The sequence below is a fragment of the Apteryx mantelli genome, chromosome 1, assembly GCF_036417845.1.
Source record: "Apteryx mantelli isolate bAptMan1 chromosome 1, bAptMan1.hap1, whole genome shotgun sequence".
NCBI classification, from domain to species: domain Eukaryota; kingdom Metazoa; phylum Chordata; class Aves; order Apterygiformes; family Apterygidae; genus Apteryx; species Apteryx mantelli.
In genome coordinates this window covers 87567685-87593336 of record NC_089978.1, presented here as the reverse complement: position 1 = coordinate 87593336, position 25652 = coordinate 87567685, and the positions used below count along the sequence as shown (strand labels likewise).

The window sequence follows — 25652 nt, the reverse complement described above, 5'->3', positions numbered from 1 at the left end:
TTAGTTTCAAGGAAAACTCCTAAAAAGGAAATACAGTGTAGCTCATCTGATTTTCATGTGTTCATCCTGCCATATTTCAGAGTTGCTGTGTTAGGTTTGTGCAGTGTATGACATTCAACAAAAATGAACTGAGATTTCTTTATGTCTCTTCAAAGATTTGAGAATCCATACTGCATCTACTTTTATTCTAAGTATTATTCTGGTATAGCAATAGAGTCTGTGTCTGTATTTCCTTAACAGCTGAATGGGCTCTGCTAAAATCCTTTCAAAAGGCAGGTATTACTCTCACTGTTCAATACTGTTGTTGAATAGAATGGATTGTGGAGATTTAATATACTCTGACAAGCCTTCTTTAAAATTTCTTTTCCTACAGCAAAAGCGATAAATGCTAGACTATCAGTTGCAACACCTCCTGTAAACCTCAGGGGCAGAAAATTGCTCAGCACACAGGACAGATTATTGCCAGTTCCTTTCTGATAACTGTCTGCTCCTGGCTGGCAAGTGTGTTGTGAAGTAAGTTTGGAAAAGGCACTGGTGTGTTTCATCAATCTGGTTTTCTCTTCTGGAATAACAGATTCTTTTACATCCATTTGTAAATGAGTAGGATTAGATGAACTCTGCAATTTTTAACGTGCTCAGAAATGGAATGATAGGTGCAAGGTACTTAAGCAACAGTCTTTTTTTGCCAGCTGCCTAGGCAGGAAGCATTCTGCACAGGTCAGGGAAGAAAGAATATGCAGAAGTGCCAAATCTTTGCATCTGGCAAGAATAACTGCCAGCTGATGTGCTGTGGTACCTTCCAAGGTCAAGGAAGGCTGGCTCATCAGTGATACATACTTAGAGGATCAGCATTATTTATAAGTTGATTGGTACTAGAATACATATAAATAAAAAGATAATACATATACTGCACTGTTGTGCCTGACACTTCTTTTGGTAGTTGTGTTTTGTAAAGGTATAGTTTTGTGTGCATTTGTGTAATTTTGCTATGAAGGACAGCTTTTATGTGCAATATCTCAAGTCAGATACATGCCTGTACCACAGTTTCCTGCAGCCAAATCTTAAGGGTAGCAGAGAGATACTCGTTTCCAAAATGGGATGAGCTTGGAACCAGAAGTTCAGTAACTCTGGATTATTTACATGAAATAATTTGCATATAACTTGGGGTGCAATTCTTTGCAGTAGATGTAACACTGATTTTAGCAAAACCTCCTGCACAATCCAACATGCTAATCTCATGATCAAATGGGGAAAATTTCTTCTAAATGAAAATCCTCTGAGACGTGAACATTTCCTTTTCCCTGGCTTAGCATAGCCAACCAGATGACCTCTATGTGTCATATTCTTATGATTTAGTCTCGTATTCTTATGCTCCAACTTTCCTGTCTGATCACTTTATATTCTACATTGTACTTTAAGGACTTTGAAAATCTGTTCATTGAAAAAAAGCTGCTCCAAATATCCATGATTTTTAAGGAACTTGCACTAATACAATTTTACTGTGTTTCATGTATGTAACCAAAGTGTTTATTTGCATCTTTTTATGTGCTGATGAAAATGTTTACATTGGAACTTGAATTCTTCCAATCAGTTGAATAGTATTTGAAAATTTAATCACAGATTCTTAAAAACAAGCAAACCCTAAATGTATTTGGCTGGTTGGCTTCTTTATTGATTCATGCATCTGTTTGCTTATTACTGCATCAGAATCATTTATTGTTACTTTTGTTACCTGCTCCAATACTGTGTCAGGCAAGATTTTATTTCTGCATTACTTGTACATTAGTTAGCTTTTTGTTAACATTTCTTTTTCGGATACAACTTCACAACAAACTGCAAGCACTACAGGTTAGAATTATTGTTGTTACAGGCAGACTATAGAAATAGGACCAAATTCAAACTTGATAGAAACACACTTTATTTTGGGTGGGTGTGCTTTATACCAAGGCTGAATTGTTATGCTTCCTTTTTCCCTTGTTCCTTTTTTTTCTTCAATTTTTCATTGTGCCTAGCGTCTGTGGTCAAGGACATCAATGTTTGCACAGCTACTTAGAGACTCCATAGTTGCACTGGAATTTTTCACATAAGAGAAAAATGGATGGGAATTTTAAAAGCATTTAAATGAACTTGGAGCATTGATCCTCACAGGACAGAGGAAACAGATAGCTTGTAACTGAGAGTAGAAATAACATCAAATCCTTTAGCATTTGGATTCCTGGCTGTTATCCACCCATACTTGTAATAAGTGAAAGGTGTTAGGCCAAGGAAGAGTGGTTGTGTAAATTAACTTCTTACAGAACAGACAGTAATACTGTGGAAATGAATGAGTGTGGTAGATATTCTTATTTGTAGCCTCAGTACAAACTCAGATTTAAATGGTGTTTAGGCAGTCTTCCTGTGCCTTGTGAGTCCTTGAGCATAAAGCTAGATACACAACATGACAGTATCTATCAATGAATGCAAAACACTATACCTTACTGTATTTATACATATATAAATATGCATTTGACACTGGTTGGAGGAATCATATTGAAAGCTGATGAAACAAAGTTAATGGCACTGTTCTTGTGGTGTTGTTGCTATGTTGTAAATAGTAATTCAGGTATAAGCAGAACAAAAGTTGTTAAACTAAAAAACTTTCAGTATTGATTTGTTGAATATTAAATTCATATACTGCTAATTCCCATTTTTAGCCAGAACTTTGCGTGCTGCCCAGGGCAAGTCTAACAAGTGTATGGTCATCTTTGTATATTCTTCTTTTTCTACATTTTAATTTTACCCTAAATTACTTTTCCTTCATATTCCAGATGTAGGAACTGTTTGCTATCTTGTCTGCCTTTTTTACCTCTTTGTATTAATGTTGGTTTACTTTGTAATTGTTATATGTACTTTGTGAATATCTGTGGAATAAAATGTCCTTTTCTTTCACACCTCTCCTGTCCTCCCCAGCTTTTCTCTTAATTAATAACATTTCATTTTATTTCCCGTATACAAATGAATGATTCAACTGCATCTTTTTTCCACATTTGAGCAAAAATAGCTATGTGGAAGCACAATAATGAGTTCCTGTTACATTTGTGTTTGCTGCTATTTAGTGTAGTTGTTCATTTTCAATCAAGCAACTGTTCTGAAAGGATTTCTGGAGACATTGGCAATGGAAGGGCAGTGCGAAAGCTCGCAGACTAATATGGGTCTTCTGTAAGTCCAAAAGTGATAAACTGAAGAACAAATTGAGCTCAACAGAGTTCATCTTCTAGCTTTTCAAAAAGATGCAACACACATTTCTCAAAGGATGCACAGTAGTTCTGCAAACAAGCTTGAATTGAGGGTTTGTTTAACTGACAGGCAGAAAGTTAGCAAGTTCCTGTATGTGAGGAGAGGGTGTCTCTGAGGCAGGAATGAACTAGAAAATGGTATTTTCACTTTCTTCTTTCTCTGCCGCTTAGACACTGCCATCTTCAGAGGCTGCTCTAGGGTAGAGCTAAGCCAGCTGAGAGCAAACTGGCCTCGTGATCTGTCATGGTGACGTTGTTCTGGGCACTTCGTTTTTAGCGGGGAATTTTTTTATCTTCCGACAGAGTAGCAGGAGTGGGTTGAGGGATTTTTATTTTCTAACTGTGGCTCAAAGACCTGCTCAACTAAGTAAGAATATTCTCTTCTGATTTCGTTAGTAACTGTTTACAGGTAAAGCAGATGTAGATTGAGGGAAAGATCCCTGAGGAATGAAGGAGAAAAGTCAGATAGGGATTCTGATCTCTGCTTGGAAGGGAAAATCGCATCTCACTGGTTCCTTTAACAGGTATGAAGAAAGCTGGTGGCGTCTCAGTCAAAAGTTGGGGTCAGACTGGGAAAAAGGAGGGTTACTTCCAGTCCTCCCAAAATAGGTAGGAATGATTAAGGAAGGCTTCATTGACTAGGAGGTGCTCCAGGTGAGTTAATAGCATTGCAGATAGGTGAAATCTCTTGCTTCTGGACTTTCTTCCTTATATTCACTTCTTTTGGGCTCTTAATATGGGGTTCTGGCTTATAAAGACCAAGTCCTAAACTGAAAGCCGGGGAATTCTCAGGAAAAATGAATACGCGAGTTGTCTTCTGCTTTGTTTTGACTACTTTGGGTTTCTTTTGTCATATTTTTCTTTTTTAAGTTTTTGGGTTTTTTGAGGAGAGCGTTGTTCTTGTTTCATTTAATTTTGTTTTTTTTTCTGTTACAAAATTCTCTGTTCTTACATTTATCATCTAATTTTTACTGTTTTTCTTCCCTTGTCAGATACAGAAGACACTACCAGACCTACAGGTAAGAACGGATTTATAAAAATAAAATCAGTAGTGTTAGTCGCACCCACTGAAGGTAGATGAAAGACTAGCCTATCCAGTACAACCGTGTTTGCACAAACTAGAATTCATTTCTTCAGTTCTAGTGTAAAAGACTTGAAGTTCAATGCAAACAATTTATTTCACAAAAACAAAACTTTTGACAGCACAAAATGTTATTTTGCTAGCATAGCAGCACATCTGAAATTGTTGTGTTTTAAAAAAAAAGTGTCTGTGTGTCTGTATTTGCTGTGATTTGTTCTTGATACTGTATTTCTGTGATAACTGTGATTTTACTTTTCTAAGGCACTGTCATAAACCACTCAGTAAATTAAAGGGCTAACTTTAAAATTGCTGTGTAGACCAGATATCAAACTTTCTAATTTCTTTTTGATCAAAATGCTTGCTGTAACAAGATCAAAGGTTTAGTGGCTAGTGTTTGCTATATAAATAGTTGGCTGGCTCCTATCAAGAGCAGAGATTCAAACTTGAAATGAATTAGCTTTTTGTAATGCTACTTTTTGCTGGATAGAGAAGAGAATGGACATGTATGAAATAATTTTTAAATGGCAAGTCCCAGTGTTATTAATACAAGATGTGAGAAGGGTTCTTCCTACCCAGCTACAATCATCTTGTCATAAATGTTTAATTCCCATTCCCACCATTAGCAAGACGCTCATGATAGGCATGTGGAGTTCAGGCTAGTCTGACATGTATCTTGGGACTATGGATTTTGTTTCCTTAACATTGTACAATGCAAATTGTCCCATATTTGTTGAAAAGAAATAATTTTTGGCTAAATTCTATTTGAATTCATAACAATTTTAATGTTATTTCAGCAGAGATTAGTATGTCCACCTTTTTTTCAACCTGGAAGTGTTTTTCTGATGAGCAGGTGTTGCCCTCTTCTGGTGAATGCATCCAGTTAACTTCCGATAATACAGGGAAAGGCTGATGAGGATGGTTATATCTGTAACTGAAACTTCATGTACTAATCTGTGTCCTCCCCCTCCCCCCCCTTTTTTTTTCTCTCTCTCTCTCTCTCTGAAACAAATGCTGTAAATTCAGGAGCATTAACTGCAACAACCATTGCTGGTAAGAAAACCAGGGCTTTACTGATTGCTGCAATGCCCATTATTTCGTATTAGAAAAATCTTTTTCTGTTTTTATCTGAAGTAATGAGGAGAATTGAAGAACTGAATTCTTCATGCTACCTTTAATGGATTAGCATGGCATATGGGATCACTCCCAGTTTGTGGTAGTGTCGGTTGGGGATGAAATAAGTGCAAGCTGCTTGATCAAGAGCCTTTTGTAACCTAAACAGTGAATAGTTTGCAGAGAGGGCAGAGGGAGAACACTGTAGGGAGAGAACTCCTTTCCACCTCTTTCCACCCCAGTACACACACCTCTGTCATTTGATGCAGTGTGGTACACTTCAGAGACAACAAAAACAAGAAGGGGACTCTAATAACTTGTGGGACCAAAGGTGATGAACATCGTCTATGAAAGCATTTTTTGTAGAAAAATTTGTGAAAAAATAGAGGAAATATACACACAGAAAGAACCATTTGCTTGCTTTCTTAATATATGCTGACACACTATACTCTAGAAAAAAAAATCATACAGGCACACAGATACACTTTTTTTTACAGATACAATCTTTCTCTGAGAATGTATCATCATTAACAATTGCAGCCAATTCATTATTTGTAGTTGTTTATACCAAACAAAGTGATACAGATGAAGCCAGCATTTAGTTTTCCCTCTGATTCCTTTTGGCCATTTATTAATTGCCTTAGAAAATCAATTGTCTTCAGGATTGTTACTGAAGAAACAAATATGCTTAGCTCTTACTCCAAGTACAAAATAAAGAGGGAACTTTTGAAAATGTTTAAAATGGCTAGTCTAATGGGAATAAATATAGCTGAAAGAAAAGCTCCCCTACCTGTTCTGTATCATGAAGTACATTGCTTTGTTTTGGTGTGCAACTCTCTCTTTGCAGAGTAACCAACTATTTTTTATTATATTTGAGATATTGCTACAAATGATGACACTGATGCTTTTATTAAAGAAATTTGGAAAGCGTAATGTTATTCTGTTATGAAACTGCTTTGCCCCCTTTAAAAAAGTCACTGAGGTGTCATATTGGAGTGACATTGTCCTCTAACGGCTTTATATTCCTGTGTGGTCACTTAAAATGTGCTAACTAAGCACATCCTTCCTGAGCAGTCTTTTTCTTCTGCTTTCTTAATGTAATTTTTTTTTCTTGTGTGGCTAAAAAAATACTTGCATCCTCGTTCTATTTTATTTATATATAATTTCTGGCAAAAATAAGATTTTGGAAGCACCGTTTGCCAAGCTCAGTATGTCATCTTTGGTCAGGAGTATCATGGGTATATGCAGAAAAAGGGCCTTGGAGCTGAGCAGTTACCGCTATTGGATGAGCCAGTCATCTGTGTCTTCCAAGAGAATGAAACCAATAAAAGGAACTTACCTGAAAGAGCTCAATTACCGGCTGTTTGTATTCAGATACTTGTTCAGATTTTTGAAACAATGGACACAGTTCTTACTGAGCACCGAAGTGCTCATAAAAGGGGACTTAGAGCATTAAAATTCTGTTCCTGTTGAAAGTGTTGCATGCTTGATCTTCCTTCTCAGAAATTCATAGAAATAAAGAATTACATTAATGCCATTGCTACTTCTTTTCTCTTTTTTTTCCAGAATCCTCTATTGTTACTTTTATCACCTATCCTATTAGTCCTACAGGCAAGATTTTATTAACATTTCTCCTATTTAGATTTAGTTAGTGTTAGATTGTTTAGATTTTGTTATTTTTGTTTTTACTGTTATTAATTTTCTCCTTCAGATATGTCTTCAGAAGAAACTGCACAAACTACAGGTGAGAATTCACATAAGGTGAATGAGATCTGGAGGAAGATCTGTGTTGCATTCATGAAAGTTTGCTTTTTAAACTGGGGTTCATTTAGCCCAAATTCTTTTCTTACACTATTTTAAAAAGCTTACAGTCTATATTTTAAGTCTGCATTGGTAGAGTTTTGAAGTGCATTAAACTAACACTGAGCTGTTAACCTTTCCTTTTTAGCCAAAATATTAAATTGCTTGTCCAAGCCCAGACCGGACATTTATTTTTAGCAATATGTTGGCTTGGGGTATTTTTTGTTTGTTTGTTTTTTGTTTTGGGGTATAGCTATAGAGAGAATGCTTTCTAAACTTTCTGATGCTATTTAAAGTATTTTACAGAACTAAAATGTACACATCATTGCTTAAAAACACTGACATAATATATGTGCTTTTGATATGTTGGCCAAATAGGGTCAGTAGAGACCAGTCAGGAGAATTGCTACACCTTTCTTCCTGATGTTTGCATTTGGAGTATATTCATCCCATGTAACTATAGATGCCTGTGTCTTCATCTGAGCTAGACATCCTGCTAGCCTTCATAGTTGATGGAGAGAGAGACATTTTTAGGATGGGATTCGTCTTATCCTAAAGTACCCATCTAAAATAGGTTAAATGAATCACACCTTAAAAGCACTTCTTTCTCCAGTGAATAATAGGGAGCCTTGAGTAACTGGCTCAGATGGGGATGTAATGATTTTATCAGGTGAACCCCCCAAAATGCTGCTTTTATTTTCATGTGCAGAAAGTAACTTAATCACCTTATAAAATAAATGGTCATGTGTTTACACTTCTTCTGGAAAGACGGAGTCTAAACTGTAAATAAGGAAACTTCTTTTTATGACTTGTATTTCATAGGCTTTTTAAATTAAAATGTAAATACTTAATTTTAAAACATTTTTTTTACAGACACCCTTAATATCACTGATTATTATTCCGCCATAATACCATGTAGGATTTATATATCACTACTGATATTCTCTAAAGCTTTTCAAAATTTAAGTGTCTTTGTGAGTTCAAGAGGTCTGCACTCAAATATTTTTAATCGGATTTTTTTCTTGGTACTATTGTTTGTCATATTAGCAGTCTGCCTTACTTTGCATTGGTCTCCAGTCCAGTAGAAGGTCTAGTTCTGCAATGCTTACCTACATATCACATATAGAAAGGTTGGAGTATTTTGTGAATCAGAGCAGCAGATTGTCAGGGGGCACAAAGATCTAAGAAACGCAGTCCCAGGAACTGTATTTACTTAAAAAAAATTCCTCATGCTTTTAAACAGATTGAAGAGGACTGAATCTGAATCTGATGTTCTCTGTGCAGATCCAGTCTATAGGACTAGGCTGAGTTTAGTATTTTATTATCCATGTAGGAGCCTAGTAGACTGACTAGAATATATTTACATAGAATTAGCATAAGTGGTGGATGGCTTGGAGCCATACTGGCTAGTGTAATTTGACTATGTGAAATGTGACCTGCAAGAAGATTGTGGCTATGTTACCTGGTGATCCTTGGAGGTTGAAATCATTAATGACTTTTGGTGAGGCTTTGATCCTCCACACTGCTTATTTATTATGTGCATTGTGGTGGCATGCAGAGGTCCTGGGCAGGACGAGGTGGCACACATACAAGTTCTCTGTAAATACAAGGTTGACCTTATTCTTTACTTTTCTGACCTATTTTGTACGTTGGGATTTTATAAATGTTGTTGTTCTTCATCTAGCTAATAATTTCAAAAATTCAGTTATTGAAGAACCTTTTATTTCTTCAAAGATTGTTTTTTCTTAAAATAATAGCATTGATAAAATTTCATTGCTACTTCACTGACAGCTACCAACATGAAAGGGAAGGCAAGTTCATTTGAATCAAAATTGCTCTCAAAAAAAAATTTTTTTCCTAATTTTTTGAATGTTGCCAGCAGCTCAAAATCCTTGCCATTGATGATGATGAAACAGATGAAGTATATCAGGCTGTAACAGGCAAATGTTTGTACCACAGAAAAAGTAAAAAAAGAAAAGAAAAATTTCCCATCTCATTTGGTACTAGCGAATGATCACAGCTGAGAGGACAGGACTTGTTTTTCTGTTAATGGAGGATGATCGAAATTATCGTACCAAAATACGTGCTTATTTTGCACTATTTCCTTGGTCCTCATTATAACTGAGGAATTTGCTTAAGTGTTGTAAGGAAATGTATGCTGCCACATCTGTTTTTATGAGAAAGTGCAGGAGTTTTGTCTCAGATGCAAACATCTTTCATGTCCTTTACTAACTGAATAAAATTACAGCTGAGCCATCTGTTTACAATACCCTAAATTTGAGATCAGTATTTTTCTTTGCTGTATAGGTAGGGTTAAACATATGGCAGTAGCAAAAGGTTTGTTTTAACTAAAGCATGGTATGCTAGGTGAGAGAATCCGTTTCTTATCACCATGGTTTCAATTCTATCAGGCAGAATAGTTTCTAGTTTTCATACTATCATAAGTAGCCGTAATAGGATCCTCAGAAACAGATGATGTATCACATAAGGATTTGAATACCGTGATATTTAAAGAGCCTGTTCGCGATACACTGATTTCTGTGTTATCTTGATTATATATGAAGAGTTTATTGACTTGATTATTTTAAAAATGTCAACTTCTTTTTGATAACCTAGACAAAGATCCCTTTTCATCAGGTCTTTCTTGTGCCTGGACAGTTGCAATGAGAGTCCTGGAGTTGACTATCTTACTTTTATTCATTCGAGTTAGTTGCTGATACAGACCTTGAAAAAGTGTGTGCCACACAGTGCACGGTTATTGGAAAGGTGATGTGCAGCCCTGCAAGAGCACAGTCCTATCTATAAATTGACAACTTAAGTATGTTAAATATTGTCTTAGATACAACTGTATTCTAATGTGTTTGTGTCTTTGCTTTCCACCAAATTATGGGATTATTTTTAAATGCAGAAACTACTTGCATGTAGGTCTTCTGCGGAAACTGTTACAGAAAATTAAACAAAAACAGTGTGTATCGGTCTGAATACTAGCTCTTAGATAATATCATGGTAAGTGCCCTAGAGAAGTGAAGCCTACACAGTATGTAAAATATTTCTAAAAGGTAAAGACCTTTAAATTTAAAACCCTGAAATGATTGTAAATGTGTATGTTTGTCAGGACTGACTTTAAATTCAGTATTTTTACTCACTGGATTTTTTTTTTTTCCAGAAACTATGCCAGGAGAAACCATTTTATGCAATATATCGACTGTCTGTAATTTTTCAGGTTAGTTTTTTTCTTTCTTCTTGTAAAAATTATGTCCAACTATTTTCTCTTCTGAGTAATGTGGCAATTTGCATTTGCTGTATAAAATCTAGCTCTGTAGTAAGTTTTCTTGCTAATTCAGAGAGACTGTATATAGCTTCTTAAAAATTAAATTAAACATGTTTTGTATTAGAAGTAATGTTCAGTCAACTCTGTTCTTGATCAGTATTTCTTATCAGAGGATACACGGTTACAGATAATAATTACTAACCTGAGAAAAAAGAAGCTAGTATGCTGTTAGTCTCTGCCATATTAAGCCTAATCCTGTATCAGAAATGGAAGTTGAAATAGAGTTTGGAAGAATTATTGTAAAAACCTGCATGTATTTTAAAAGCATAATGTGACAGGACAGAAAAACAAAGGGAAATGGAAAGGGCAATGATGTTCCCTATATGTGTGTTAACAAAAATGTAGATAAAGATTTTGTTGATTTATGTTGCTGACTTTCAAAATACTTTGATAAAGGGCTCCTGTGAGAAGTACTTCAGAAAATGAAGTCATTTCTGCCAGGTGGCTGTATACTGATAATCTGTACTTTATAGATTAGAAAGAGACAGAATAAATATTTGCTTCCCAATATAAAGTTTCCCTAATGGTTGACACAGTAAACTGTGCCATGTGTTTTGGGTGACATGACGTATGCATTCCTGCATGGGTCCTTCTCTAAAGCTCACACTGAATGTGTGGCTGCAAGAAGAGAAATGTCATAGAAGTTCTTTTATGTCCACCAAAGTGTCCTATCAGCTCTAAAGGACTGCTGAATGATACTGGGAATTATGGTATCCTGAAAGTGCTTTAATCAGCAAAGGGACTGAATAATATTCAGAGTACCACTTTGCCTTTAGCCAACATTTTATTCTCATTACAGAAGTTGGAGTTGTATTAATAGCATGCACAGTGCAGCTCTTCTATTTTGGAAAAAAAATTAGATGGAATTTAGAGATAGCTAGCAAAACTGAAAAAATGAAGCTATTGAAGTAGTAGTTTTGTGGAAAAGAATAAGTGAAGACATGGAAGAATGATGGCAAAATAGGAAATGATCAGAAAAGTTAATTTCGGTGTTCTTATTTCCCTTCTCTTGTAACACAGGAGAGTGAAATCTTGAATTCTCAAATAATTTCACATTGTGTGATTAAGCACAAGTTTTGTTTTTCTTTAACTTTTTTGACTTTTGGTTTTAGTGTTCTATGTGGGCAAGGCAAAACTTCAGGCGAGTGAAGAAAGCAGTAACACATCACTAAATGTAGAAATAGTAAGTGTTCTCTCTTTTAAAACTTTGTTGTAAGGAAGGCTGAAATAAATTTCTTTGTCTACACTTAAAATACTGATATCCTAGTGTGATTTTTATTATGGTTTTATTTTACTTCAAGTACAGTTTGCAATACAAGTTAATATTAACAGTGGATGGATCTGCTCTCTCTGTCTTAAATAGTGGTTTTGTGGCTAAATTTTAAAGGTCCAATTAAGTAGACTTCCTACACTAATTGTCTGTATTTTCTATATAACCACTGAAAACAGGGAAGAAGCCCTGGAAATTCTGGAGAGAGAAGTCTGAACCACCTAATTAGGAATCTAAATTTAGGTATACAGGATCATCCTTTGGAGAGAAATTTAGACACTTTAGGAGTATTAGACACATACAGTTTGATCACAAGTTAGGCCGGATTGCATCCTGGGAATAATTCATGTTGAGACTCTCATAAACAGGGCGTTGTTCTAAGCAGCGGTGGCCCTAATACTTTTTAGCTAGTGGTTAATCAGTTACCAGGTTTGTAGCAGGAGTATGAATGTGTGTGTGTATTCCTATAACACAAAAGAGGTTTAAGAGAACGATATCATGCAAAGCAAGGACAGTATAGGTTATTCAGTATCTAGATAATACAGGATGAGACTATTTAGCTGTTACAGGTTTGAAAACTGAAAACCTGACATAACTTGTAAAGGACCTTTTGCCTTTCTCCCATACATGCCTTTTGGCATTCAGTCTGAGATTTCACATGCCATTTCTGCAAGCCTGAGGACAGCCAAAATGGTACAAGGTCCTTTGCAAGTTAATGTCCATTTTTTCAGTTTTCTATTGTAGGATCCCCACCGACAGCCACTGCACAGGTTCACATTGAGCTCTGTTACATTTTTAAGCCTTGGTAAAAAGAAAATGCTGGGGAAACTTTACATGTTGTAACAAGTTTGTCCATATATCCATTGTTTATGACTCCACTGCATGCCACAAGTAAGACAGAAGAACAAAGGAAGATTTTAGCTTACATTCAAAAAGTTTAGGTGAGGTTGGGCCCCACTATCCCCAGGATAGGAGCTGCCTCCACATTTGTATTGTGTTTCCATGTTGATAGTGTCAACTGGGATGACCCTACTGTGTTAACATTATGCCCATAGCTATTACAAAAGGAGGTTTCCTGTTTCTTGAAACTGTTTTACTTTTTAGCACAATATTTCTCCGGTAATGTCAATATCATTTATGTCAGATGTTTTCAGGAAGTTACTTGCTGCTTGCATCAAGTGTAAAAATACCAGTTACTGGTGGCAACCAGAAGAACATAAGAATGCTGGCCTAAGAGGGACCTTTAGGTGGACCTTAATACGCCTTGCTGCCCTGAGGCTAGATCACATATAATTAGATCACTCCTACTGTGATTTTCACCTCAGTTGTTGATATCTAACTCCTGAGATTCCATGCTGTATGTTCCCTGTGACTATTATGTAGTTTGTCCCCATGCTGCACTATCATTACAATTGGGAAGCTTGTTCAGTATCTGGTTTAAGGTCTCTCTGTTGCAAACTAATCTGCTTTCATCTTTTCCTAACATGAGATATGTTAAAGTTGCTATCCTCTTGATGATAATAGATCAGAAACTGTTACTTGGTGTGCCCCAAAAGAGCCAATTCCTTCAATAAGCTGTGACAATAACTTCATGGTAAATATTTTCTGAAATGTATTTATGAGCAAGTGTGCTTCTTACCCTTGGAACTTCAGACTTCTGGACTGTGTGATATGAACATAAGGTTCTTTTGATGCTAAGAATCAGTTTTGATTTATCAGTGGAATCTTTGTTTCTAACAGATTAATAACATAACCATCAGCAATCACGTTGCAAAATTAATTCCAGTTGTGGCACCTACCCTGGAAGAAGTGAAGTGAGTAATTTTGAATAAGGATTGAAACCTTTGAGATATTTGAAAAAGATTAAGTAAGGCCTTCTGTGTGATTAGACTCTTCACTTTGCATTATTCTTGTACTTTATAAATTAAAATTTTCAGGAATTTTGAAATCGTTTTCTTTAAGATGAAGTTCATATTGGTTAGAATAGTCTCATTTTTGTTTTACGCGTCAGTGGATTTTGTTTTAAAAAAACAGTATACTTTTTGATTTCATTTAGGTCCTTCAGTTTCCTTGGGTCTCAAACAAAGTTGCAGTGGTCTATCTCCATATCAGAAAGACCTTAGTAAGGTAGCATTTAAGCTGTGTATATGCTGATGGTCTGAAAAAAAAGAATCTGAGGACATGAGCTGTGAACTGTTGAAATTGCCAATCCGGCTGCTGCTTATCATGAGCAAATGGTTGTCATAATTGCAGGGATTTGGTCAGTCTTCTAAGAAACTAATATGAAAACTTTTATAGCTATATATTTTTATACATATTCATGGAGTCCTGTCTATATTTTTATTTCAGTGTAGCATCTCCTTTCATGGTCTTTCTAAGATGTGCCCTTTCCTCTTTCAAGATGCACCAAAGCTTTTGTCTACAGGGGCTTGTCCCCAGTTGTGGTTCTACTTACCTTTCTCTTCCTAGTATTCTTAATACTCGTACTACCCTTTGCAGAGGTTTAAGTGACTGTATATTAACTGCTATTCTCAAAACTCCCCTGAAAATCAAAAAACTATATTTGGCCAACAGATCCTGTTTGTAGAAGAAATCCGTATTTCCTGTTCATTCTCTTTCTGTAGCTTCGACTATCAGATTAGAATTCTGTTCCAAATGCTTGCGTGCCAAAAGACAATATTGAGATTTATCTTTTGCTCTTCTAAATAAGTCTTAAAGAAGTGGGTTGATGTTGAAATATATTTATATGGGATGACAGAGGTTTAAACTTACTTTGTGAAGTGACTAATAAAGATGAAAAGACAATTTTTTACTGTTTAATCCTTTTAAAAGTGGTTTTACAATATTAAAACTATCATTTTAAAAAATCACTGTTAACTATTTACTGATCAATTGGAAAAATGTTTGCTTCTTGGTAATTGCTTATTCTTTTCTTTTTAAACATAAGTAGAAATCCTCCATAATGGTAACCTTTTATTTTAAAGAATTTCAGAGTTCAACAAAACCTTGCAAGAAGTAAGTGAGGTAAGATTACTAATTGTTGTTACTATTTGGAAAACTTTTTTCAACTTATGTCTGATCATGTCATTATCTAAGTATCAGTCCTGTTTTCTCCTGACAGAATAATTTTATTCTATTTTCATTTGTCATTACAGTCCTCTGTTATGGAATGCAGAGAAGAAAACCAGAGGTTTGTTGTTAACTTTTAAAATGTTTATATAATAAAAAGCTCATATATTGTATTGTGATTATTTCAAGCATGAATGGCTGTGTAGCAGGACAAAACCCAAGCTATCTAGGAAGTTAGGTTTGAGAAACAGGCTTGAGAAATATATGCAGGCTGACAGAGAAGGAAGTTCTGATCCCCTTAGTCTCCTAGGATTAGTGATTCCTTTTTTTTTTTTTTACAAAATTATATTACTTTTCATTAACTTTCTGGTGCAATACAGGCTTGCCTGCCAGATTTCTTCTTCATCTTCATATTAACCAACTCACACAGCAACTTGGCCAATAACCTGAAAGGCTGCCTTGAGATTTGGGACCACTGAACTTCCAGAGATTGTGAATCCAAGACAATCTTTATTAGCGAATTTCTTCAAACATCTTGGGTTGCTGTTCTTCAGCTTTGAAAACCAGCCATCCTCAGGATAGGAGAACCCTGAGGAGGTAACTAGTTCAGAGTCTGGAAGCCATCGGTTACCAGAATGGCAAGGCTGCTCTACAGCAGGTGATCCTGGAAACCCTGACAGCTGTTGACTGAAATGTAGATAACACCTGTCGGTTTAATTGCTACTCACCACTAAATTGCTGGTCCTTTAAAATGTTCAGCTTGAAAATACTATATTCTAAATCAAAATCTGAAACTTCATTTCCTCAAATATTTGAATTTTGGAGTTTATTTTCCCAGTTTAAGATGAAAAAAAGTCCAAAACCCTCAAATAGTAATGGACAGAAATTCAGTTCACGTCACTGTGTCATATGCTGGCAGGTGTTAGGGTACTCTTCATTCTTGTTAGCTGGAAAGAAGTTTCACTTCATCTTGTTTCTGTTGCCTTTTATACACCTGTGTGTTTGAGTTTGCTGAATGTGAAGAAATCTGGCTGTACATTTGCTAGTTTAGGGAGGATTTCTCATCATGTAACCGTAATTATAAAAAGTGTAGTTACATGCCTACATGAGTAAATGGCTAACGTTAATTAGGAAGGATCCCATTTAAGAATCAGCAGTGTCTGTGGAGAGAAGAGAAAATAAGGTGCTACAAACTAATGTATTCTCTAATGTATACTCTTCTGCTTTGTAGCCTGCCATGGTGTTTTATGTGCATTAAAAATAACCCCAAAATTGAAAAAGCCTAGGAAAAATTTATGTTCACTGATGTAGCATTTGACATTGGTTCCATGCATTGTAAATACAAGGCAGATATGTTTCTTGAGTCTAAAGCTTTTTCTTCTCATTACAGCATACATTGCAATTTCATAATAAAGCTGGCTAAGAAAGAGAATATAAGCAATTTAACAGACAAAACAGAAATAAGTCAAATTGGTAAGTTATGCCTTAAATACAGTCTCATCACAGTTACTGTTTAGATTAAATTTCATAGTTCTACAGGCGACCCCCAGGTAGCTAAAAGAAAAGACTCTTACTTATTTTAAATAAAAACTAATTTTGATAACCTCATATATGAAGTGAAAATGCAGCATTTTGGATTTGGTGGGGAGAGGGAGAGATAGGAATGTGTATTAAAAAGCTTTGGTATAAAATTGGTGACTACATTAATAAAGCAGATTTTAAAATGATTAGCTGTAATATTGTTTGCTAACATATATGCATTACTGAAATGTTGACCTGAACTGACAAGTTTAAAAATTGCCAAGTTTTCACGGTGATATTGATATAGTAGGGAGTGGTGGCTTGTACTATTTCTTTCTGTTGCAAATCATGTAGAATTGCATTCCAGTTTGCTTACCATAAGAATAAATCTGTACTTGTCAGGCATTGAGCAAAAATGCAGTGGTATTGCAGTATTTATTTTCACTGGTCAAAATCTGTTTTGCAAATGGCTTTTCAGACAGAAATCAAAAGCAATTATGCAAAATGCACTATTGTATTAAAACTGTCAAACGTGCTTTCAGAATACTATACATAATAGTATTAGCAATTTTTTATGCTTCAGGACAAACTAGGTTAATGCTGCTTTGTCATCTCAGATCAGTGCTGCTGTTCATCACTGAAGTATTGTTCCTTGACTGCTGAAGAATTACGAAAGTAGTGAGTATAAATAGAAAAAGCTTGACTTGCCTATTTCCTGAATTTTGTAATGCATTAATAGTGAATTTCCATGTTGGAACATAATAGCTAGGAAGGACTCTCCACAAGAGCAACCTTACAGACATTTTCCTGTATAGTTGTCTCTCTCTCTCTTTTTTTTCAACCGTGATGTGGATAACTTTTATATTCAGAATCAGGTCATGCACAGAGTAGAAAACAAAGGCAATAGTATTATTTTTGGACTTGCTAGTTAACAACTATAGCAAAACAGAATGTCTGCGCTCTCAAAATGTGATAAAATTAATATTTGTTAATAGAGCATGAGACATCTGATATGATGAATTTTAAAATATACATTACTAGTAGCAGTATGTCCATACCATTCCTATATATTTCTATATTCTAACTTGTTTTCTTTAAAATATAAATAAAACTAAATTTAATATGCTTTTCTGTGCTTTTTTTTTTTACAGTACTATACAAGTGTCATCTCATTCTATTTGGCCTCCTTTCTCTCTTACGCCTTTTCCCCCTAAAAGGACTGCTATTCCTTCCCTCACATCTAATACTTTTCTTTCCCCCACTATGCTTTCTACCAAACAGGACCCCCTGATTAGACCACTGACTGCATCATTCACAGAAATTTCTGCTTCTGGAACTCTCTCCACATCTCCCACCACAAGTCCTCTCTCTGAACCTTCTACTACATTTACCACTGCACCTTCTCTGCCTTCCACCAGTGTTACCACTACACTTTCTTCTTCTGAGTCTTTTGCTCAATCTGCCATGCCAACTTTTCCGTCCACACCTGCATCAAAATCTGGCACTAATGTTGCTCTTTCAATTAAATCTGATGCTATATATCCTAGAAAACCAGTCAGAACCATTTCTCCTGCTGTAAGTTTCACTAAACCTACAACAGTTTCCTCTTCTGAGCTTCCCCCCACACCTCCAATAGCAATTCCCCCCTCTGAAACTACCACCAGATATATCACACAAATTCATCCTGCTACAGATTCTACCAAACCTATCTCCATTAATAAAAGTGTTACTACAGCACCTATTCTTCCCTTTACTCCTTTCACAACATCTTTGATCCCTACTGTTAGTCCTGTCAAACATTCTGTCTCAGCTTCTTCTCATCCTCATTCTACTGATGATGGCCATGGTAGCCTGCCTAATGGAAGCTCAGGTAAATATGACAGGTGAAAGGATTTTTTTTCTTATTCGAATGGCACATACTGAATTTGCTTTTAAACTTACTGAACAAGAGGATCTTGCTGTGTGTGAACTAAGACCTCACCTTCCAATTAGTGTGAAGACATAACTCTCACAAGACGTATACTCTTTTTGAAACACATTCTGATGCCTTTGGCCATTATGAATGATACCCGACTCTACTTGTTATTTGTGATACGTAGGTGGTGTGCTAAGTTCCCAGAAGGTAAATTTGGCAGAAAAATTAGTAGTCACAGAAGCAGGTAGATAGTTTTTTTACTAAACTAGTATTTAAAATATTACACATCAGTGTTAGAGTTTCCTTGAAATATGTAATTGCTTATAAATATTCTTAGCAGCTATATATTTCCTATGAAGAATGTATGCATCTTCACTGGCTGCTTGTCAAATTGCTAGTCTTGATTTTGTTCTGTTTCCAGGCATTCAGTGGCTAAAAATCCAAAGTAATAGATTATTTAACATCACTGAGGGTCTAATAGGAAGATTGTTATAATCAGTAAAAAGTCGAATGAATGTAGGCCATTTGAAACCTTGGTTTATGTTTCTGTAAGATTTAAAGTATTGCTCTATGCAAAGTAGCTGACAGGGAGAAGAAGGGGTCCTGTTTAAGGTAACATGTAGAGAGACCTTGCACTTGTAGTAAGGTTTGTTGATCAAGTGAACTGTTGTTGTAAAGTGCCTGATTTTTCTAATTCTTAAGGATTACTTCATTTGTTGAACACTATCTAAATAAATGCACAAATTTTCTTTTGTCACAGGAAAGATATTATCAGCTACCACATATACAACTTTCATCTATACCACCATTAATATCACCACAGCTGAGCAAATCGTGTCCAAAATAGAAAAAGATTTAGCAGCTGGGAAAGTAGAGCCAAAAGATGTAGAAAGGATGGTTAGTGAAGTTAGCAAAATCTTGACTGCTTCTCAGCCATTACCACCCCGAATTTCTAACAGGTAGGCCATTCTGGTAACAGATTAAAGGTGTGTTGTATTAATTGTCTTGGTAAAGTGACAGTTGCTGAAGGTAATTTTTCATAATCATAATCCAAAAAAAGTCTCTTGTTCTTTAATGTAGTTATACAACTATGTTATACAACTATATAAGTATATAAGTATGTAAGTATAACATACAAAGGGAGGGAGTATTATTCTAGTGTTACTAGTTCTACTATAATATAACTCCATGGAAAACTGTAGTTTTTCATGTCAAGGCCACAGAAAGTGAGCAGAGTCAGCTAGACTTTACACTGTGCTTGGCTTGCTGCTCCACAACCTGCCTGAGAATTTGGGTGTATGCTCTTGGTAATACTAACTGTCTCTTTTTTTTTTTCAGAATAATAAAACTCGTGGATTATATTGGCTTAAAATTGGACTTTTCAGCACAGTCTGCTGATTTTGCCTCCCCTTCCTTGGCTCTGGCAGTTATCAAAACCAACAGCATCCGCTTCAGCCAAATGTCTTTTGCTGTCCAGGACTCATCTGATCTCCAGGTAAAGCACTGTAACTCTAAGTACTTACAAATTTAAATACTTACATTTAATTTATAAGCAATGTGAGTTTGCTCTGTGTTTATGTCCCAATTTCAGGATCTTTTATTTGTGTTATTTTAAGAGAAGAAATACTTTGCTTTTGAAGCCTTCTGGAGTTTTTCCTTTCATTTTCCACTGTGGCATCAATAAGCAACAGACTTAGAAGCTGGCATTTGACTAATAAGCTGTTAGAGAGGCTACAGCCAGAACACCAGAATGGACAGAGGGCTTAACTGCATAATTCTCCCTCAAAAACCTTGAATCATGAGTCATTTAATCATCCACCCTGACAGTGTTGAAATTTGTCAAGGAGCTTTGCCAGATGGCTTCATCTGTCGGAAGGTGATTAATTGCAGAGGGTGCCAGGAAAGAACTATTATATTGCTTGGATAATGATATGCATATATTTGTCACTCAGGGCTAGTTGCTCTCTCTGTGAAAAAGGGGCTGAGAAAGGTTTGGATCTAGTCTGTATCACTCAAAACCTTCTTCCTGCCTGGTTGAGGAAATTATAATTTGGACAATACCAATCTTGGAGGCTTTGGCCGGGAGAGGTGGAAAGTTCTGGACAAATACTGGCACATACTGTCCTCTCAGAGAAAGAAGTAGTTTAATCTAGCATGAACCATAAGACCATAGGTACTACTGGGATCATTCTATGATGTTAAAAATGATGTGAAATGATAACAACATTTGAGTTCTTTTTTGTGTTCCAAGTAAGATGTGATTCATGAGTCTGAGGTGACTCTAGGAGGTGATAGTGCTGAAAAAGAGGTATTTGCTAAGTAATGATCTACTGGAAGTCTCATGGCATGGTAAAGAAATGCAGAGCATACCTACATATATGTCCTTTGTTCCTATACTGGCACAATAATCCTGCTTCTCGTACTTCAGGACTTTCAGTTCTCCCATATGACTCCTATGGCCTTTCACTGTATTTGTCACCCTAGTCCTTCATGTTTATTGTAGACATCTTTGTTTACCCTGTAGTGCTGTCAGCTAGCATGTTCCCCATAGGGTATTCCCAGTGCCACCCAGGGACAGTTTACCTTCATGTCCCCTGTATTCCTTTCCTTAGTAATACCCTCAGTTCCTCCCTATAACCTTTTTCTCCCGTGTCCTGCCCACTTTTGCATGGCCTCCTCGTTGGGCAAGAGGCGTTGTGGGGCCATTTTGGAGCTCTACATGGGGTGAGACATTGAACAGCTGTTGCAGAAAGAACAGTGAAGGATTAAGGCTTCCCTCAGGCATAAGTAGGGTTTCTCTTTTCTCTTTGGCCACCAGAGCTTAAAAATCTTTACAATCTCTCTCTCTTATTTTCAAACATGGTTGAGATTAGCCAATGAATTAAAAAGCTTTAGGGAAGGTTTAACGTAAACGTAGATAGGTGCCATGAATGTAAAAGCCTCATTTTCTTACTAAATCGTCTACAAATGACATACTTTCTTCACCTGGGTTATAAGAAGTTCTTTGCACACTTCTAGCCTATGAAATGCTAATCTCCCTCCACAATTATGTAGATCTACCTAGGTTGTTGCTCTTCACCTTTTTCAAATCAATATTATCCACAACAGTGATGTTCTGTCCCAGTAAGCAAGTGGATAAAGACAAAGTATTTTCAGTGGTGGGCAGACCTGAAATAAACTGCATCATTTTCAGGCCTGCAGATGCTTTTAATCCTTTGAGCAAGAGAGGAATGAGAGATCAACAGTATGTTCCTAGCAATGATCAGAGTGGCACAAATATGTATTTCAAAGTTCTAAGCTTAAAATAAGGCATAGTTTAATTTTTCTTCAGTGACAGAAATGAATCATAATCTTTGTACTTATTTTGCAGATCTCTCTAGGTACTGAAGCACTTCATGACTTAAATAATCTTGGATCAATTACACTTCCTTCATCATTGCTGACAAATTTACCTCCTGAGGAGTTGGACTTGGCTTCTAGAATTATATTCAACTTTTTTAAAAAGACCACTGTGTTCCAGGTATCTTTCCAGTAGTCTGTTCATAATGGTTTTAAACTCCAGACTAGAGCAAGATAAAATACGAATGGATTTTTTTTCCCCAAAAAATACATTTCAGAATTTCCTGTTAAAAATATACTGGTTTTGTCCAGTTCTCACACCATATAATAGCTTAACTTGTGTGTGCTTTATTTCACTACTGTTTCCTTTAATATTTTAAAGTCTGGTTATATATTTGTTGTTTCAGGATCCTTCCTTGAAGAATGTATCTTTAATCAGCAATGTTATATCATCAAGTGTTGCTAACCTCACACTCAGCAACTTAAAGGCAAATGTTACTGTCACTTTACAGAATATCAAACCCAATCAGGTATGATTTATGTTTTGGTGGACTTAAAAGTGTTATTTTGTTGTCTCAGTTGGAGGTGTTGTAGAAGAAATACCATACTAAGAATGCAGATTGTTTTGTTGGTGCTGCTCTACTGTTGTGGACATTTCCTCTCCATCTGGACTTTCAAAATCACTCAGCTTTGCATATTTATCGTTGGTATTAGTTTTTGTTCTCAGATGATTTCAGTTAATTTTGCTCTTTCACTTACCATCCAGTTTTTATCCTCCCTAACTGCCCTTCTGTTTTTTTCTCTTTTTTCTCCAAAGAATAGTATCTCTGGGTTGAAAGTTGACTGTAGGGCTTGTTAGGGAGATACTGGAATCACGATACTTATAGGTTCTGTGTGGCCAGAGAGCAATATAAAGCTTTTTTCTGTAGGGCGAATGTTGTTCCTTAAACTGGAAAACAGGATTGTGTCATCATTAAGTATTAGGGCTCATATACAGTGTCTCTTTCATAAATGAGCACCAGGGATTAAAATCTTCCTGTCCCTGATCTTTAAAAAGAGTTTTAAATACTAAAATATTACAAACTGAAATCTGTAGTGATTCCACTTCTGTGTCTGAAACTTCTTTCTAGAGCTGGCTCATTGTAGTTTTTATTTCTATTGATATAATATTGAGTTTTGAGCTATAACTGTAGAATTATTAGTATTCATAGCAATAGATTGTATTACTGCTACAATTTATAGGATTTTCATTGGTGGAAAGAAGATGCATATGTAAACCTTTAACAGCACAGTAGGATAAAGTGACCAAATGTTTGCAAATTAAAAGGTTTTTTTGCTTTTCAATATAGTCAGTTTCTTTATACTTATAAAATCAGAAAGGATGAGAAATCCAAATAATTTGTACATTGAAAGATGATGATGAATCAGCATCATAATGTTTCTACCAAGAACAAAATCTCAGCATGCAACCTATCTGCTGTATGATCACTTCAGATTTGTTCTGTATATTTTCACATGCATATTGAGATATTAATCCATTCTATGCATCTAAATTCGTGTAAAACAGCATTTATTCTTGTCTCCATTTGGTACTCAATTCATAAATTACTTGATTATAAACTCATAGTTTAGTAAAACATCTTTTTTTCTTTACCTCTCAAACAGGATAATTCAACAGTTAGATGTGTTTTTTGGGACTTTAATAGAAATGGTAAGTTCTTGATATATCACCCAAAATATCACGCTCTTTTAGCTATATTAGCTCATGTTAGTATAAAGAAATGCTGTTGTCAATAACAAAGCTGTTTTCTGTAACAGGTGGATATGGAGGCTGGTCATATGAAGGCTGCATAGTTAAAGAAAGTAGAGCAAATGAAACAGTCTGCTCATGCAACCACCTCACAAGCTTTGCAGTTTTGATGGTAATTATTTAAAAAATTGTGCGATACCCTGATTCAAGAAAACATTTAGGCATGTGTGATCTTAAACAGTGAGAATTTAGCAAGCACGTATCAACTATTAAATACCTGACTAGCTCCATTCATTTCAGTGTTAGTACATGCATGCATAAAATCAGTCATATGCTTAAACCGCTTGTTGAACTGGGGCCATGAGTTCCATTAAAGTCCAAATCAGTTAAGTGTTTTACTAAACTGCAGCTTTTACATTTAGGCGGTCTTTCTTCTGTAGGAAAGAAAAATTAGGATAAATCAAATTTAAAACAATATTTTAATCAAACATCACTTCACAGTTAGATTTTTTTTCAGTTTTTTTTTCACCTTTTATAAGATCTGTGATGAAAAGAACTGTTTCATTTTTTAATTGCAGAGGAAAAAGCGCATTTTGGTGGGGACTTTTTTCCCTTTAACAAGCATGCTCTTTGAACTTAACTTCTGTTTCCCTTTTAGAACTTGTATGGAAATACTCCTTTAAATCCCACACAAGAATTGGTACTGACTTTTATATCCTATATAGGCTGTGGCCTCTCTGCAATTTTTCTTTCTGTTACTCTTGTGACCTACATAGCCTTTGAGTAAGTATTTGTTGAACTAAGCTCCCATTGTTCTGTGCTTGTGATTGCTTGTAATGTTCGCTGCAGTGTCCTTTCCAGTAGTTACTGATTCTGGCTCAGTTAAGAATGCACAAATTTGTTCCCTTTACTAGGAAGGTGTTGATTCCGTCTTGCAGGAACGTTAATCTTGTAGACAAGTGAATGAATCATGAGGTTCTGTACAGTGACAAGTGAAGAAATAATACTCTTAAGTGTTTTACAACATACTATCTTAACAAAAGTGTGGAAGGATGTGTTTAAGATAAGATACAGCATACACAGTGCAGTCCATAATGATAGCATTTTACATGTATTTGTCTTGTGAAATGACATGTAATTATGGCATACTAACTTTCTTGATTGTTTGTCGGAACATTTTCTTAAGTTGATTGAGCCTTAGCTATTTGATCCTCCATACTGTGTTTTGTAAATCCTCCTAGAAGTTGCTTTTGGCACCCAATTACTCTCTCATTATCCTGTCATCAAAGAATTACTTGTTTCTGTCAAGGCTGTTGGATGCCCAGTAGAGTGCCTAATCTAGTTTAGCATTAAAGAACACTCACATTTTGGTTTTTGGAAGTATTCCAACACAGAGAAGCCTAACACAGAGTGTAAAAAAAATCACTGAATTAAAATATAAGAGTCCAAGCTGTGTTGTTTGTATTTATGGAAATCTTATTATTACAAACGTGTCATACAGACCTTTAATTTGTGAATCTTTATAACTCACCTTCTCTGTATAAATGCAATATACGAAGAATTATGTATGAATGAAAAACATATAAATAAATATTTTATTGTCATTCGTGCAATAAGGACTACAAGAGAGAAAATCAGCCTGGGATCCAAAGTAATGACAATTGATGTGATCTCACTAATTTGCTTTTTAGGAAAATCCGGAGAGACTACCCCTCCAAAATCCTTATTCAGCTGTGTGCTGCGTTACTTCTGCTCAACCTAGTTTTCCTCCTTGATTCATGGATTGCTTTGTATGATACACGAGGCTTGTGCATTGCAGTTGCTGTATTTCTTCATTATTTCCTGTTGGTTTCCTTCACTTGGATGGGCCTAGAAGCTTTTCATATGTATCTTGCCCTTGTGAAAGTCTTTAATACCTATGTACGGAAATACATCCTTAAATTTTGCATTGTTGGTTGGGGTATGTATTTTTTTTCACTTTTTGAAGCTAAATAGATATATCCTTTTACCAAATATTTCAGGGAATGTGACACTTAACTAAAAGTGAAAATGAAGCAGTCATTAAATGCCAATAACCTGTCAGTGACCACATATTCAGTATCAGTAAATCTGGTCCTGTATATTCTATTTTCTGAGGTATGCAACTTCCCCCTAGCTGCAGATTTTTTCAGATTGCAAGCTGAAAAAAGGC

General features: G+C 35.7%; 1 protein-coding gene across 1 annotated transcript in view; it reads left to right on the top strand.

Annotated features, from left to right (window-relative positions):
• Positions 1-25652, top strand: part of ADGRG2 (adhesion G protein-coupled receptor G2) — a 54970-nt gene that overhangs the window by 17331 nt on the left and 11987 nt on the right. The window contains exons 3-21 of the mRNA XM_067297085.1: positions 4268-4294; positions 5380-5406; positions 7178-7210; positions 10433-10489; positions 11710-11780; positions 13608-13681; positions 14852-14891; positions 15023-15057; positions 16327-16409; positions 17075-17135; positions 17609-18327; positions 19133-19331; positions 19711-19867; positions 21743-21892; positions 22119-22241; positions 23377-23422; positions 23530-23633; positions 24120-24244; positions 25153-25421. Of these exons, the coding sequence (XP_067153186.1) occupies positions 4268-4294; positions 5380-5406; positions 7178-7210; positions 10433-10489; positions 11710-11780; positions 13608-13681; positions 14852-14891; positions 15023-15057; positions 16327-16409; positions 17075-17135; positions 17609-18327; positions 19133-19331; positions 19711-19867; positions 21743-21892; positions 22119-22241; positions 23377-23422; positions 23530-23633; positions 24120-24244; positions 25153-25421 (2400 nt within the window). The remainder of the gene's footprint in view (positions 1-4267; positions 4295-5379; positions 5407-7177; positions 7211-10432; positions 10490-11709; positions 11781-13607; positions 13682-14851; positions 14892-15022; positions 15058-16326; positions 16410-17074; positions 17136-17608; positions 18328-19132; positions 19332-19710; positions 19868-21742; positions 21893-22118; positions 22242-23376; positions 23423-23529; positions 23634-24119; positions 24245-25152; positions 25422-25652) is intronic.